This window comes from Panicum virgatum, chromosome 9N (genome assembly GCF_016808335.1).
Source record: "Panicum virgatum strain AP13 chromosome 9N, P.virgatum_v5, whole genome shotgun sequence".
Taxonomy (NCBI): Eukaryota; Viridiplantae; Streptophyta; class Magnoliopsida; order Poales; family Poaceae; genus Panicum; species Panicum virgatum.
Window position 1 is genome coordinate 80,760,410 of NC_053153.1, and position 16,071 is coordinate 80,776,480.

Here is a 16,071-nt window from a genome sequence, read left to right on the forward strand (position 1 = left end):
CGAGCTTTTTCTAACGATCAGAAAGTTGTTACAGTGGAGAAAGCTGGGGGTATTTATATCCCAGGTCCTGGCGTATATTTACACTCCTGCTCATGCATATTTATCTTATATAAGCACTATTGGAGCCCTTGATCAGTCTTTACTCGATGACCCCTGATACAATTACATCTATGCCCACGCCTATTCCTCTTATGCCAGCACTTCCGAAGGTCTTGCTTGGTCCTTGCACTCGCTCTTTAGTCGAAGTGCCGTTCACGCCACGCAAGCTCGCTCAAGTCGTGATCTTCACGCTTCCGCCGCATTTTGGAAGGTCCCTGAAGGCCCGATAGCATTCCGTCCTTTGGCTGCCCCCCCCCCCCCCCCCCCCCCCCCCCCCACCAATCCGAGATCGAAAGTCCTTTGCGTCCTTGGCTTCTGCTCATAGGTGGTCAGGTGACCTTCGCTCACTCATGAAGGTTCTTCACTGTTGATCTTGTGCGGGAGTGGAGCTGTTGATCTTGTGCGGGAGTGGAGCACCGGAAAAACCTTCGATTTGCGAGAAATAGAAAACGGCGAATGCACCGAAGATTGTGGTAGAGGGTTAGTATTGATTACTGTTCTACCTGTAACCTGGATATGGCGTCTCCGGAGGTAGCGATCCCCAACAGGTGTGGCAGCATTGTGCAAGAGGAGATCGTCGCCGGCTTTGATAGTCATGCCCCGCACGAACTCCATCTGGGCCTCGGAGTACAGCTTGAGCTCTACCAGTGCCGTGACGTAGGCGGCGGCAGTCTCCACGCAGTTAGGTGCTACCTTGTACCACCTCGCGGCGTCGTGGAGGTACTCGCGTGCTCGATCCGGGTTGGAACCTTGGACCCGGAGGCGTGCTTGCAGCAGAAAGTTCCCGGCGAGGTTCATCACCAGCGCGCAGTGATTCCGGCCGGTAGCCGCCAGGTTAATGGCGCGCTGGAGCGCCTCGTCGTGGCGGCCTTGGCGGTGGAGGTTGAGCACGTCCCGGACCTCCACCCGCAGGGGGACCCGAGCGGCCATCGGCCAACACCCCAGGTTGCGTCGAATTTGTTGAGACGGTGAAGGTAGGTGGGTGCGGTGCGGAAGCTGCGGGCGGCGAGCGACTAGGAGGAGGAGACGCCAGACGCGGTTGGGGCGGACGTTTCTGATGGGCCGGCCCAACACGGCAGATTTGATTTGCACTTTTCAGGAAAAATATATGGGCCTAGAGTAGTACCGGCCCATGCGCCCAAACATTTTCTCTGGCCGGCGGCGTGTGCGAGATCGACCCAGAACGCTGCTGGAGACGAGGCGGTCAGTGAGGCCATCTTCCGCAACAGGCCGGCCGGAGTCGTCGCCGCCGCTGGGCGCTTGCTCGTCGGCTGCCCCTTCACATCGGCGTCGGAGCTGAGCATGGTGTCTGCCATGATTCGGCACCAGCTTTACCGGCACCAACCGTTAGACACGCATCATTGGGGCCTCGAATTCGCACTCCATGGCACCGCCACCACCTACTTCTCCGGTAATAACCCGGTCACGAGAAGACGCTACACGATCGATCGAGTTCTCGTGCCGGCGGAGTCGAAAGGCACAGCAGAACAGACCGCAATGCTGTGTCGCTCACCATGAACTCACGTTGCTCTTCTGGGTTATGCATGTCTAATTAAGGGGGTCCTGTGCTCGATCAATAACGCTAACTAATCGATTCCTCCGAAAATAAACCTAACCTATAATACACAAGTTTAAAATCTCTGGGCTGTGGTTAGGTTATGCCTACTCACTCGCTCACCTGATTGCATCTGATTAGCTTTGCAGGACGGGGGCGCGATGACATGTTTGGTAACCTGCTGCTGAGGCTGTGCGAGCGCATGATGAGATTTGGTCATTTGGATGGTGCACGGGACAAGGAAGCAAACTGTCCAGCACAGTGTTTCTTCAAAGGCATCTCATCGGACCTAGCTTGGATCCCAAAAGATGTAGTACTAACAAAAATCTGGTTAGGCCCATCCAAATCTCTCGTGTCAAATCGTTTCGACATTTGTTTTGTTGGATCTTCATCCCTTGTCCTGTGCCCCCTGTCTTTTACTCTGCACTACACAATACGGAGTGCTATTTAATCCAAGTAGTGGCACACAGCGCAAGTCGGGTCGTTTCTATTTTTCTAACGTACCGTGGTCGCGTTTCTTGCAGGTGCAAACAAACAGTGTCCCAGCTCTCCAACACACTCAGCTGGAACCGGTAGTGTGGAAATCACTCCAATATTTTACCCCCCAGCTCATCCGAAAAGCTGGACCGACATATCACCGGGCAGCTTCATGTCCTTCACACACAAACCACTACTAGTGCTGATCACACAGTGGTTTGCGCCAATTATTACTGCTGGTAATCTAACCAAAACCGACGTTGACCGCCTAGCAACCAGTTGCCGGATACTAATTTTCTGTTCAATCAAATCAAATCAAAATCGCTAGGAATTACGTATATATATATAAATAATGCCGCGGCCACTACTTAACTGGATGATCCCACAACGGAAGTGATTAACACCGATGCTAGCCGCGCTCTTCTTAAGCCGCGCGCGCATAGCTCCCCCACTAGCCGAACTATAGTCACACGCGGTCACGCACGCACGCTTGTTCTGGGCCGCCGTCGAGGGGCCGGGCATGAAAGCGACGACCAAGAAGAAGAGGCAGAAGAAGGCGCCAGCGCGCGGGTTCATGTGCGGCTGCGGCGGCGCCAAGTCGGTCTCCACCGTCTCCCGCGCCGCCGTCAGCATTTGCGCTGTCACGACGACGCCGATGAAAGCCACCACCTCAACGGCAGCGCCCGCGCTGAAGCCAGCGTCGCCGTCCGCAGCCAAGACGGCGGCTGCCGTGGCGGGCCGCCGCGACGCCGACGCCGCCAACGCTGAGGGCTCGCCCAGCGTGGACTCGCTGCTGCGGCAGCTCCGCGAGCTGGAGCGCGGCGTGCGCGCGCTGGGCGTCCGGGAGCGGGAGGGCGGCGGCGGCGGCGGCGACGGCAGCGAGCCAGGAGCGACAAGGCCGCGGCGGCACGGGCGGAGCGCCAGCGACTGGGGCGTCGGGCGGCTGGAGTCCGAGAGCGTGGCGGTGGTGACGGAGTCGGAGGACCCGCTGGGCGACTTCCGGCGGTCGATGGTGCAGATGATCGTGGAGAACGGGATCACGGGCGGCGCCGAGCTGCGGGGGCTGCTGCAGCGGTTCCTGTCGCTGAACGCGGCGTGCCACCACCACCTCATCCTCCGCGCCTTCGCCGACGTCTGGGAGGAGCTCTTCGCCGGCGGCGGCCACGCGCACGCGCACGCGCCGGCGCCGGCGCCACCTCTCCCCGGCGCGGAGAAGATCTCGTCGTCGTACTCGTACAGCAGTATAGCTAGCAGCAGCAAACGCCGTCCACATGCACAGCCGGCGGCCGGCGCTGACACGTTGACCCGCAGCCGCCCTGTAAGCTAATTTCCTTCACCTCGGGAGCTGTTGCTGTCCGAAATACGCAGCGTACTGCTTGTACATGGCTTGCACGCGTGACTTTCTGTGCCGTGACAAGAAGAAATCTGTGCTCCATCCCCGTGAGTTTCTCGCGTCTCGTCCACATCGCACGTCACAATTTCCGTGATTTTTGCATGGTGTCAATGCTCGGCTGCGTACTGATCGACCATACCCAAGAAAGGAGAGGAGGGAATGACGATGGAGATGATAGAGGAGGAGGGCGCGCGCAGGGAACGCCGTGATCTTCGCGAGGATGCTCGTCGGTAGGATGCAAAAGGACGACAGCGACGAGGCCACTCTACCAGCACCAGCAGCCTGAATCTCTTTTAATTTGCCAATGGGTGTCTGACGAGCAGCAGGCCGGCCGGTGATGGGCCTGCCTGATGGCTACTGCGTCGGCGGAGGAAAAGCGGCAGCAGCAGCCGGCGCATTTGCTCGATCGGTGGAACATCGATTCACGGCATATTTGCCGGCGATCTCAAGGAACATTTTCTGGTCGTCTGACGTTGCAATTTTTCTCAAAGTCGCCGCGTGTCCGCGTCGGAAGGAATTCTCATACACGAGTTCGATGCAGAGTAGTATATTACTAGAAATACTCGCGGCGTTGCCGCCGTATGGCCAGTGTGTGGGTTGCTTCCAGTTGAAGGCACACAATTCTTTGTTATTTAGATTACAAAAGATGGAGTACTGTCAAAAGTATGACCTCGATCATGTTATTTATGTTAAGCAGAACATATTTCCATCAAAATTTAAAAATTATAAAAAACGTAAATCCCATCAATAGATTATAAGACCTGAAAGCAGAACTATGATTTAGTATACATAACTACTCTTTCAGGTTTATCATTTAATAAGCATTAAAAAATTCAGAATCCTTCTTCATTGACATAGTGAACTGCATTTGATTCATTTAAATAGAGGGACTGATATTCGAAATATAGTTGACAGTAGTAGACTGCTGGCTGTTTATGGTCAAATATTTGGTTAAATATGTAGAAGATTAAGCTCAAATTTTAGCTTAATGCAACTACAAAAACAAAGCGATATACTAAAACAGTTCACACGTATATCTATGCAAAGCTCCATTTAGTTTGTTCTGCATTTGATATATAGAGTTACTATTGAAGAGTAATTTTGTATTTAGCTTAGGAATCTCCTTCCTAATTCCTCTCATTAGTTAATAAGCAAGACCTTCATTTCATTAGTTAATTGCTATAGCTCAGAGATTTCCTACAGGATAGTAGTATATAAGTACTCCCTAGAATTGGAGTAAAACATTATGATGCCCCAATCAGCTTTCACTGAATATATACATATTAAAACAAATTCACATTGTCAGTAGCTACCCAAGGGAGCAAGGCAAAGCTGGCAGCAATGATGTTTATAAATTTCGAATTCATACCTATGAAAGTAAAGAGTGCAGTTGGTAGCTGAAGTACTGAACATAAGAACATACATTTCATGGCATCATGAATGTCTTGGATGTTGCAATCAGGCCATATCTGATCACATTGATTTCTATAACTTGTTGATGATTTTGCAGTTAAAAAAATGAATCTCATTCTCATAGCAATAATCAATGACATTGTATATCCAAAAGAATTTCACACCAGGTGGGCTTGCAAACAAGCATATCTGGAGAAACTATGCACCGAAGCATTAGGAGAAAACAAAAATTATATACGTAATTTCACGAAGAAATATTGTAGCAAAAGAAATCTTAATACTGTGAGAAAACTTGCATCGTACTCTGTTGAATCAGAGTTACATTTCTATGTTTCATGCTAAATCGGCTCTGCAAGTTCTACTCGGCTAAAACTTCTGCAAACACAATCTACTTAATGAGCAATTACCTTGGAGGCATTTCCTCGAGCAGTTCTTGTGCATAGTGTGTGTCGACGCCCCCTATGGCCCTACGTCTTTATGGACTCTACCCGGCGCGCTCTGGAGGCTTAGATGTTCCACAGGGGGTGCCGGGGAGCTGCACAGCACTAGTGCCACTTGCCTTCCTTGTCGCCGGCAACGCCGCCCGCTCAACCTGATCTGTGGAGAGAGGGAGGATGATGCTGCGCCTACTCCGGCCGCCGGCTTGGCTTCTGCGCTTGCGTGCCTTGAGTGGCACCCGCCAGCTGCCGCGGCTCCGACAGAGGCGACTCGTTCTCCGCCCGTGCTACCGCACCCTGCCCCTGGTCGTGGGTCGCTGTCTTCCGCCCACGGTCATCGCGCTTGCCTCCCCTTTCGCGGATCTAGCCCCCGACCTCAGCTCCTCGTCCTCAGCCCGCACTGCCGCGCCCTGTTCTCGGCCGCGTGTGCTGGCGAGCGGTCTCCCCCGGCGCGGGGAAGAGGAGGGGCCGGCGCCCGGTGCCCGTCGCGGGGAGAAGGGAGGAGCGGTGGCCGGCGGGGGGAGACCCGTTGCTGCCGCCGCCTCCCGTCGTCCACCTTCGCCTTTCCCATCAACTCCGCTGTCGTGGCCCTCTACGCAGGTATCTATGTGCCGCGCGGGTAGAAAGCTAGGCGCGGCACCCGGTGCAGGGAGAAAGGGAGGGCCAGCGCCTGGCGGCCGGCGCGGCGAGGGGGACGACGCCAGACGAAACATGGAGAAGACGCTGGTGGACTGCAGGTTAATTTTGCTAAAATCCGAGGGTTTTCTGCAAAATGACTGTGCGTTGCGCGATCCAGGCCGTCCACGGCCGGATCCGACGGCCGAGGCGAGCCGCGCTGACGTGGCCACGCTGGCAGGGCACCTTTTGGTGCAGGAATCGTCGTTATTTAGAGATACGTAGTACGCGATACTACATTCCAGCGGTCAATAAGAATCACATGGGTGCGTCCAAAAGCTCCTATTAGTCCTATGCCTTCCATGTCTGCAAGTTGGAAGCGGCTGCACTGTTGGTTGGGAATCCATGCGCTGAATGAATACTTGACTTTATGTTTTATTCTGGTTCCATCCATGGAAATCGGTGGCACCACCGTGTTTCAAAAAGGAACATCCCATGAGCTCACCGTGGCACTAGTAAGTAAATTTGTGCCAAGTCCTAGATAGACTAACCATAAAAAAAGCCCTAGATAGACCAATAACATGAAAACAAAAAATGCCGCGCGCTGTTTCCAAATCCAAAGGGACGTGTAAATTTGTGTCAAGTGGTGGGCTTCTGTCAAGTTACTTTTGCTCTTAAAGCCCATTTAGCAGCCGGCCAGAACGTCGCGCAAGCCCAAATAGAACAGCCCATCAGATTCTCTCTGTTTTTTTTTGAGGTTATCAGATTCTCTCTGTTTGACCAACAGACATTTACCGCTGCTACATTCCAAAAAAAAAAAAGACATTTACAATTTACCGCTGCTAGAAGCCCACGCCCATCAACGGCTAGATCAAACGGATTTCGCAAACCCAATCCCGCAGTGGCGCACCACTCACTCAGTCACTCTATCCCCTCGGCAAGTCGGCTAGAGGCAATGGCCACCGTCACGACCCTAGCAGCCTCCCCGCTCAGCGGCCACCTCCTCCACCATTGCCAGCGCGGTCGCCTCCAAGCCAAGCCCCAGCCCCAGCCGCAGCGTCTCCCACCGCGCACCGCGCGGCTCTACTGCGCGCTGGACGGAGGCGCCGGCGAGGTCTCGGCCCCTCCCGCTCCCCCGGCCGCCGAGGAGCAGGCGCCGCAAGAGCAGCCGCATGACTTCAACCTTCTCGCCGCCAACCGAAGCGAGTTCAACGAGATCATCTTGGTCATCGACTCGGCCGCCGCGCGATACCTCGTCCTGGACCACAACAGTACGTATGGGTGGTTAATTGCCTGCTCAGTTCAACAGCCACAAAATTAGATTTAATTAAGATAGGTTTTCTGATCAGTTGGAGTTCTATGTCTGGTTGTGCCGGGCAGAGAATATCCACAGCGTTCTCCCCAAGACCACTGTTTGGACAAACTCCTACTGGGTATGTACACTTGGCTAATTAGTCATCTAAACGTACTTGAATATTACCACCATTCACTAAAGATTGCTCTACCATTTTTACCAACAAGCCCTTATAGACATGAAAAATCTGATACTGCATATCTTCACTCATCCAATATTAAGCACTTCATCAGAACAGCACTTATGTTTTCTGTTGATGCTCTAGTATCGCCTATTGTACATGTAAAAACTTGTGCGGAGTTTTACAGTTTCATGCATATAAAGCTAGCGAGGGATTTCTCTATTAACGAATTTATATGTTTTTCTCAACTCTTTGGCTTGCCTTCTTTTCTTTTCTTGAATTTCTGTTAGATGTTGGTGCTTAATTAATGTGTTTTTGCCCTTGCAGGATGAGTTTGTGAGCCTGCCGCCGGTTGTTCCACTTGGTCCTGTTGCACTCCTAGGTTTGGTAAATCACTTGTTCCATGAGGACAATTGCAAACAGTACAATAAGCAACAATATGCATAATAGGGGGTTGGGAAACATATTTCGGCTCTTCTGATGACGATTCACCATTTCTAATCAAACTTACATCATGTACTCCATATGCTCAATAAATAATTTCTTTAGGCAAAAGAAAAACCATACCCATCTGTATTTTTAATACTTGCTCTTCACACGCGCAAATACTTGGTCTTCAGTCTTCAAACACGCTTCACCTTCCTTGGTTCTTTCAGGGTGCTGGGACTGCAGCACATCTGATGCTAAAGTTTTGGCCTTGGTTGCAACTTGTTGGCTGGGAGATTGATCCTATGGTGAGAACTCTTCTCATTGGTCACCATTTTTGTTTATTAATCACAAAGTTTGAGGTTCAGTAACTTACCAATTTCAATCATGTGAACGTATGCTATCGACTTCTCACAAGAACATTAGCTAGGGACTCTTCTTGTCTACTGTGCCTTAGCTAGGAACATTAGCTAGGCTCTGGGGGTGTTGTTAGGCTAAGGACTCTTGTCTTAGCTAGGTTGTTTCTTTTCTTTTCCGGCGCATATGTGGCAAAAAAAAAAAAAACTAACCCAGATCATGGAGTCAGCATGTACTTGGACCGCTTTCTTCCTATTAATACAATGAAGCGCAGCTCTCCTGCGTGTTCGAGAAAAAGAAAACAAAAACATTAGTAATCTATCATTTGCTATATACTGTAAACTTATTTTGCAGCCTTATCTACTGTGCCTCTTGCATATGCTTTTCGTGTACCCAATTTTCATATTGGAAAAAGCTGATCGTATTTCATGGCAGATAGTTGAATTGTCAAGGCAATTTTTTGGTATGTCTGATTTAGAGAAGGCCACAGAATCTGGTGGTTCACTTTCTGTGCACATTGGTGATGCACTTTCTCCATCAGCTACAGTAGAAGGAGGATTTGCTGGTGAATAACTTACCTGATCCAAATGTAATACATTTTTTAATGCCTTACTTTTCAAATACATAATTTGATGTGTGATTAATTCTGAACTGCAGGAATTGTTGTAGATTTGTTTTGTGATGGAAAGGTCATACCTCAGCTGCAAGAAGTAAATATTGTTTCCCATCTCTGTGGCTTAAATTTTGTTTTTGTTCTGTATCCCGTGATGATTCGCATATCGAAATTTTAGCTTTGAGAATTACTTTCAATCCTATGTATGGATTTATGAATCATGTATTAAGAATGTGTAGCTCTGTTTTGAACTATCAATGAACTACCATAATTACTATGTGATGGATTTATTCAAATCTTGATACAGGTTGAAACTTGGTTGCAAATTGCAAAAAAGCTAATGCCAGGTGGTCGTATTATGGTTAATTGTGGTGGAGCGGACTTTGAAGAATCTCTTTCATCGTCCTGGGTTCAAAACCCTACAGTTAAAGCACTATGTTCTGCATTTCCCGGGCAGGTATGGCACAATTGACCAGCCATATTCATTTTTACACTTCAATTACCAAAATTGTTTATTTTCAACTGTTACTACCTGGTGCTAGAGTATTTTCAAGCAAAGATTCTAAATTATCAAGTAATTTGTGCTTGTTATTTTGTGCGGATATCATATGTTCATATTTCCTCTCCATCCATTTTTTGTACGGATTATCATCTTTCATCTGCATCAAATGTAATGGACACCATTTACTTATGAGTGGTATCTTATTAGATTTTATGGGTAACCATGTGATCTTTGAATATCTATTTTTTGAAAGTCAAAATTTTTTGAACAACATGCGGTAATTTTAAGATAGGATGCTAGTTTTGTAGCCACCTGTTTTGGTCGTTATGTCACTAGCTTGTTCTAGACTTTTTTACTGAATTGAAATGATGGTGTACTTGCAGCTAAACTGGAAGAGGCTATCGGAGAAAGAAAGTGTAAACTATGTCGCTCTGACGGGTCCTCTTCCAGACTTGGATGAGTGGTCTGCCTCAGTTCCTAGTGAGCTAAGCACGAAAGTGAAACAATCGGTGCCTTGCGAGCTTGCGTGATGCCGGCATTTTCTTTTCTTCTAGTTGCACCTAATTGCTCCAGCAACTTGTCCATGACCTTTATGGCTCTCTCCATGCTCCTTTAATTTCTGGTGAGTAAGTTCATCAGCTGTCGGTGGGTTCCATCTACAATACTTCACTTCTGGATCTAATTGCCTACTATATGGACGCCATAAGGCACACTGAAATTCTTGTCGTTCTCATCTTTTTTACTCCAAGGTGTGTTTATGGCATCTGAAGCAAAGATGAATCCATATGTTTATGGGGATACCAGCGGAACAGGTAAATACGGATTAGTTTTGTTACTGAACCATTGAGTACTGTACAACACAGCCATGGGGAGAGAATCTTGAGAGTATCCCAAGGCAAATGTTCAGATTGGGCATGTCAAGACAAATTTTGCAGCAAGAAGATTGGAGCCCATAGCGCAGAACAAATTTTGTCGTCTCCTGCTTCTAGCATTCATGCATGCCTTTGTTGTGTGGCAAGTGACGATTCATTTGTGTGAACAGCTGTCCAGTAGCATTCACTGACAACGACTGTTCGTTAGCATCCAACGCTGATGGGTACATGTTATTGGTTCTCTGCTGTTTGCTGTGGATGATGAGCTGAATCAAAGTACTTGACTGCATGCTTGATGTGCTTTGGATACCTTGTGTAGTTGTGTGTTCACCATTCATACAATATACCGAAAGAACATTAATCAGGAGGGTTTCCAGTTGCAGGGTTAACATCTTATCTGATGTCATGTTGCTATCGTCCTACTCCTACCAGCATGAATTTTTTTTAGATAATGTGACCACATCCTCCCTGGAGCCTCTGACCCAACACTTCACTTGCTCACCTGGAGTGATGGGGTCTTCGCTACTTTCCATTTCTGCTTGAAACTCCCCCATCATCTGGATCTTTGCTGGCCTGGATCTGGTAGACTGGTATCTCCCTCTGCTTCCGCCACCGGCCTCGACGTCGCCGTGAATGGTCACTTGGCCGTGCTTCTATCGCCGGCGCCCGGCGGCAGCCAGGCCTCTCCCACGAAGCACGATGCTAGCCGGTAGCTGCTGAGGAATGTTCCGTGAAGAATGTCGCCGACCTCACCGGACAGTTGAGCGTGCACCGCATCACGAGAGGCACGAGCACAGCCTCGGGGCTCGGGACGCTACAGGATCCGACGGCTGCCACGCAGCCCCCGTGAACCGGCGGGCCAGTGGGGCTACCACTCTGACACCGGCAGTCTTCGTCCCTCCTCTCCTTCCCACAAAGCAAAGGCAAGCAAAGCCCCCAGACCGACGCCGGAAGTCCTGGTCCAAAACCCACGCAACATACATAGCCTTCGCCCCCGCCCCGCTCCCGATCCGGCCGCCCAAGCGGAGCCAGCCAGCCAGGATGGCCCATTCGCCGGCGTCCAGCGGCGGCGGGGGGCAGCAGCCGCTGGTGGTGTCGCTCAACTGCCTCGACGACCCCTCGCTGGAGCAGGAGGGGCTGGCCGGCGTGGCCGCGGTGGAGCACGTGCCCCTCTCCGCCGTCGCCTCGGGCCGCGTCGAGGCCGCCGCCGCCGTGCTGCTCCCCTCCCTCGCCTTCCTCCCGCGCGCGGCCCAGCGCCGGCTGCGGCCCTGGCAGCTACTGCTCTGCCTCGGCTCCGCGGACCGCGCCGCCGTCGCCGCGGATCTCGGCCTCCGCCTCGTGCACGTCGATGCCAACCGCGCCGAGGAGGTCGCCGACACCGTCATGGCGCTCATCCTCGGCCTGCTCCGACGCACGCACCTGCTGTCGCGCCAGGCCTCCTCGGCCCCGGCCGCGGTCGCCGCCGGCTGGCTCGGCTCCGTCCAGCCGTTGTGCCGCGGCATGCGGCGCTGCCGTGGACTCGTGCTGGGCATCATTGGCCGTTCCGCCGCTGCCCGCTGCCTCGCGACTCGCAGCCTCGCATTTCGGATGAGCGTGCTCTACTTTGATCCGCGCTACGCGGTAACGGATCTGGAACTTCCTACGCTACTATTGTTTGATCTGCTTACTAGGTTCTATTATTAACTGCACGGTTCTAAAACTTTGGATCCTCATGCTTGCATTGCTAGTTTAGGTAATTTGGGTTTTTTTTTCCTTGACGTTATCTGTTGCCAGTGTCTCACAAGTGGGTACGGTTTTCTGCTAAAATGAGTCTATGATCATTGAGTCTTACAAATTTTGTAAAACTGAAGTTGAGGGAGATGGGGCTCCGAGAACTTGGAATCTGATACTGAATTGAAAGGATATCACCCTTACTTAATTTGGAGGGGGGATTGCTGTATAGGCTAAGTACTTTTGACTTTTCGCGTACCATGATATGCTTGTGACAAACTGTATATTTTTTCTATGGATAACGAGGTTAAGTGGACAGCAGTGACATATGATCGAAGAAGACAACCAATGAATCAACTTTGCTAGTTTAACTTCTGTAATGCATGAAGCAGGGAATGGCAGCATCAGCATGAGAATTAACCTGGAGTAGTAATTCTGCAAGTTAAACTAAATATTGTTCATCAAATGCAATAGGGCTGTGTTACATTACTGATATCATCACCAAGCTCATAACTCAATATTCTCAGCCTATTCCTTGTGATACAAAATCATGATATGGAGCTACTCTCCAACTCACTTTTGAATTGAACAAGAGTACTGCTTTGAATATTCTGACTTCTTGCACATCTGTTTAAGGCCGATGGGAAAACAAAGCGGCCTTCTATCGTGTTTCCTTCTGCAGCGAGGAGAATGGATACTCTCAATGATTTATTAGCTGCAAGTGACCTTGTTTCTCTGCATTGCGCATTGACAAATGACACCGTGCACATACTTAACGCGGACTGCCTACAGCACATAAAACCTGGTAAACTTTTCTTTTCATCTTTATTAGCATTATTAACAGAGCATTGTGCGGTCTGAACTCTGAAGTAGAGTATGTCCTATTCAATATAGTTGTATAACATCATATCATTGATCATTTTGAATCCTGCAGGAGCTTTCATTGTCAATACTGGTAGTTGCCAGCTTATAGATGACTGTGCACTCAAACAGCTCTTGATTGACGGTACCATAGCTGGTTGCGCATTGGACGGTGCTGAAGGTCCACAGTGGATGGAAGCATGGGTATGCAAATTAGAAGCATAATGTTTGGAAATGGTTATTTAGGATGAATTAGTTTATCTAATTTGAAACTGTTCATTATTTGTGATATTACACTTTTCCTCATGTTTCTATAACTAAGTTCCTCTCTGAAGCTAGGGAAATGTTTCGTTATTTAAATGAGTTTATACTCCTAGTAATATCTGCTTATTATTTCACAGAGTGAAAATTCTCAGTTGAGGTAGAATGCAAAGTGGCATTGTAATCAGGAACTTGTTATGAGTGTTACAATTAGCCTTCTCTGTTTAATTGGCTAATAGTTATGTCCTTGCAGAAAATGGACAAATAGCTGGTGTCCTTTTTCGCTGTTATGGTTGCATTACATTTTGTTCTGAAAAGTGATGTCTAATCTCTATTATTTACAGGTGAGGGAGATGCCAAATGTTTTAATTCTTCCACGGAGTGCAGATTACAGTGAAGAAGTTTGGATGGAAATAAGAGAGAAAGCAGTCACTATGCTGCAGTCCTTTTTCTTTGATGGTGTTCTTCCAACTAGTGCAATTTCTGATGAAGATGAGGAAATAAGTGAAGCTGGAAATGAAGATGATCATCTAGATACACAGGCAAAAGATAACCAGTCACAGATTTTTGATGCTGAAATAGACGAAAGCCACTTAACTCTGGAGCACGAAAAGAAAAGAGCCGTATCCCACCATAAAGAGCCTCAGGCTTCTGGAAAATCTGTAAACATAGGCTCCCGATCCGAAGGAAGGCATAGTCGTTCGGGAAAGAAAGGGAAAAAGAGGCCTGCTCACCGCAGATCTCAACAGAAACCAGATGACTTGTCTGCTGTAGAGAGTGACAGTAATTATTCCTCTCGGAGAGATGATGACACTGCAATGAGTAGCAGGGACCAGGTTGTAAGTTCCAGTTCACGATTTGCCTCTCCTGAGGACTCGAAATACAAGCAGAAATCTCTTGCGGAATCACCAATGGAAATAACATCTGAGAAGAAGGTGCCTGTACTACTCAGTAGAAACTATCCTGATAAACTGAAAGATGGTTTTGTTGTAGCATTGAGAGCAAGAGATAATTCAGGGTACCACGTTGCGAGACAGAGAGTAGTTGGTGGTGGTGGCTGGATTCTTGATGTTGTGTCAAATGCAACAAACAGGGATCCTGCTGCTCAGTTCCTAGTTACTTTCAAAAATAAGGTATGGTTATAGCCACCCTCCTTTCATTTTCATGTGTGCTTTGATTTTATGCACATGCAGGCTCTGATAAGACACGTACCTTTCAGGATACTATGGGGCTACGATCCTTTGTTGCTGGTGGTAAACTACTGCAGGTATATCTCTCCGACTCTATGGCTAGACCTGATCATGCACTACTTGACTCGACCCACCCAAAAGCAGCTTGATTGCACCTGACCCGACCAGTGCAATGGGAGGCTTGGGCCAAGATTTTTGCCTGTTGTGCTTATTGGTCCGATAATTCCGATCCAGAACCTGGAAATACTAAAGGCCCAGCCCGACCTGAACAAATCCACCGTGTCGGCCTGTACCAGAATTTTCAGCCTGTTGCTGGGCCTGGCTCAGACCGGCAAGAAAACGTCGGGGTTCTTTTAGCTCGACCCAAACCTGACCCGACCCATTTACGATCAGGTCTAAGCCTATCTATGACTTGACTAGCAGGCTAGTAATCATGTTATATAATTAGAAAATAAATTTTGAAACGTGTGACACTAAAAGCGAAGCTGATATTACACAATCTGCTATATTGTCTCTTGACATGAACTATATTTATGAAAAATCTACATAACTCAGTTAAAATATTTTTCATGTACCAAATTTGACAGCCACGTGTTGACATGTATGAAATGTTTAGAGCACATACACTATTAATGTCCTCATTTTTAATTTGATGTTGACCTTGAAAATTTGGATTCCTCTATTATATACACTAGATTTTTACCATATCAGATTTAAATTAGAGGGGTGATTGCGGTAATGTCCAAAGAGGGTCTGCTCCTGCCAGTACCATCCTTCTACTTTACTTTCCCCCCCTGTGTTTTAGTTAAATCATTTCGCAGTTTCAGAATAAATTCTACTGGAGCTAGTAAAAAAAGTTTGAGAAATAGAGGCATCCTTTTGGTTGATGCCTGTGTTTCCTGATGTTCTTATGAATATTTATTTCAATACATTAACAGATTAATAGGAAGATGGAGTTTGTATTTGCAAGCCACTCTTTCGATGTTTGGGAGAGCTGGATGCTGGACGGCTCCTTGATGGAGGGTTGTAAGCTTATCAACTGCAGGAATCCTTCGGTATGCACCTTTCTAGTTGCTATTCTTCTTAAGAAAACTAACATGTAGCGGTATCGGTGGTAATAGACTATGTACTTATGTAGTAACCTCGAAACCTGGAGGTCGGAAATTGTTAATACTCCGCTCCCCAGCTGATTGTTTTTTTTCTTTTTGCAGGCTGTTTTGGACGTGTGCATTGAGATCGTTGCAGCTGCAAGTGAAGAAGATGGAGTCACTCGGTGGCTTGATTAGCCACACGCTGGGAGCTGCAAAAATGAACCCAACTCATCGCTGATCATTTTACTGTTTGGTTCTGCTTGTTTTCGATTTTCTTTTTCGTCCTAGGTGCTCAAATTTTGATTTTCTGATATAGGAACCCCTCTAGCTGTAGGCACATCACGTGCCCACCACGTTCGGTATAGTATGTGATGTGCAAGATGCTAAGATGCGCGTGAGTTGTCGCTATTGTCGATTGTCGTATAGTTATTTTCGTGTTACATGTTTTTTACGATGCAAGATTGCATATTTCTGTCAGTCAGTAATACACATGCAGAAATGTGGTTGATGTTGAGTTAAGTGTACAGACAAACTGCAGAAGACAGCTGGTGCTGCTTTTTAACAAGGAAATTTTGACGTGTGAGAAATGGTCTCCCTGGTAGTCTGATGCCGCTGAACGCCGGGAAATCCCGGTAACCTATGTGCAGGACGCCGGGCAATTACCGGCATCGTACAATTCTCCACCAATCGTTTGAATTTTGTGCGGTGATTGATCTTTTTCGCA

General features: G+C 48.4%; 3 protein-coding genes across 4 annotated transcripts; all 3 read left to right on the forward strand.

Moving 5' to 3' along the window:
- The first annotated feature begins 2,464 nt into the window (after window positions 1-2,464).
- On the forward strand, window positions 2,465-3,581 carry LOC120687666 (transcription repressor OFP8-like). The gene has a single exon (XM_039969694.1). It carries the CDS (start codon window positions 2,652-2,654, stop codon window positions 3,456-3,458), a length of 807 nt encoding a protein of 268 aa, XP_039825628.1. The 5' UTR covers window positions 2,465-2,651; the 3' UTR covers window positions 3,459-3,581.
- Window positions 3,582-6,889: 3,308 nt separating this feature from the next.
- LOC120687806 lies at window positions 6,890-10,598 on the forward strand. 2 transcript variants are annotated; one of them, XM_039969824.1, is made up of 9 exons: window positions 6,890-7,260; window positions 7,339-7,422; window positions 7,792-7,846; window positions 8,121-8,198; window positions 8,683-8,812; window positions 8,905-8,957; window positions 9,168-9,317; window positions 9,746-9,984; window positions 10,112-10,598. In XM_039969824.1, exons 4-8 carry the CDS (start codon window positions 8,145-8,147, stop codon window positions 9,890-9,892), a joined length of 534 nt encoding a protein of 177 aa, XP_039825758.1. In that variant the 5' UTR covers window positions 6,890-7,260; window positions 7,339-7,422; window positions 7,792-7,846; window positions 8,121-8,144; the 3' UTR covers window positions 9,893-9,984; window positions 10,112-10,598. The 2 variants fall into 2 exon arrangements, with proteins under 2 accessions (XP_039825758.1, XP_039825759.1); XM_039969825.1 differs by lacking the exons at window positions 9,746-9,984; window positions 10,112-10,598 and having other exon boundaries at window positions 6,901-7,260; window positions 7,370-7,422; window positions 9,168-9,189.
- Window positions 10,599-10,772: 174 nt separating this feature from the next.
- On the forward strand, window positions 10,773-15,934 carry LOC120687805 (C-terminal binding protein AN-like). Its single transcript, XM_039969823.1, has 7 exons — window positions 10,773-11,854; window positions 12,581-12,749; window positions 12,879-13,009; window positions 13,411-14,199; window positions 14,286-14,333; window positions 15,195-15,311; window positions 15,468-15,934. Exons 1-7 carry the CDS (start codon window positions 10,958-10,960, stop codon window positions 15,540-15,542), a joined length of 2,226 nt encoding a protein of 741 aa, XP_039825757.1. The 5' UTR covers window positions 10,773-10,957; the 3' UTR covers window positions 15,543-15,934.
- Window positions 15,935-16,071: the final 137 nt, after the last annotated feature.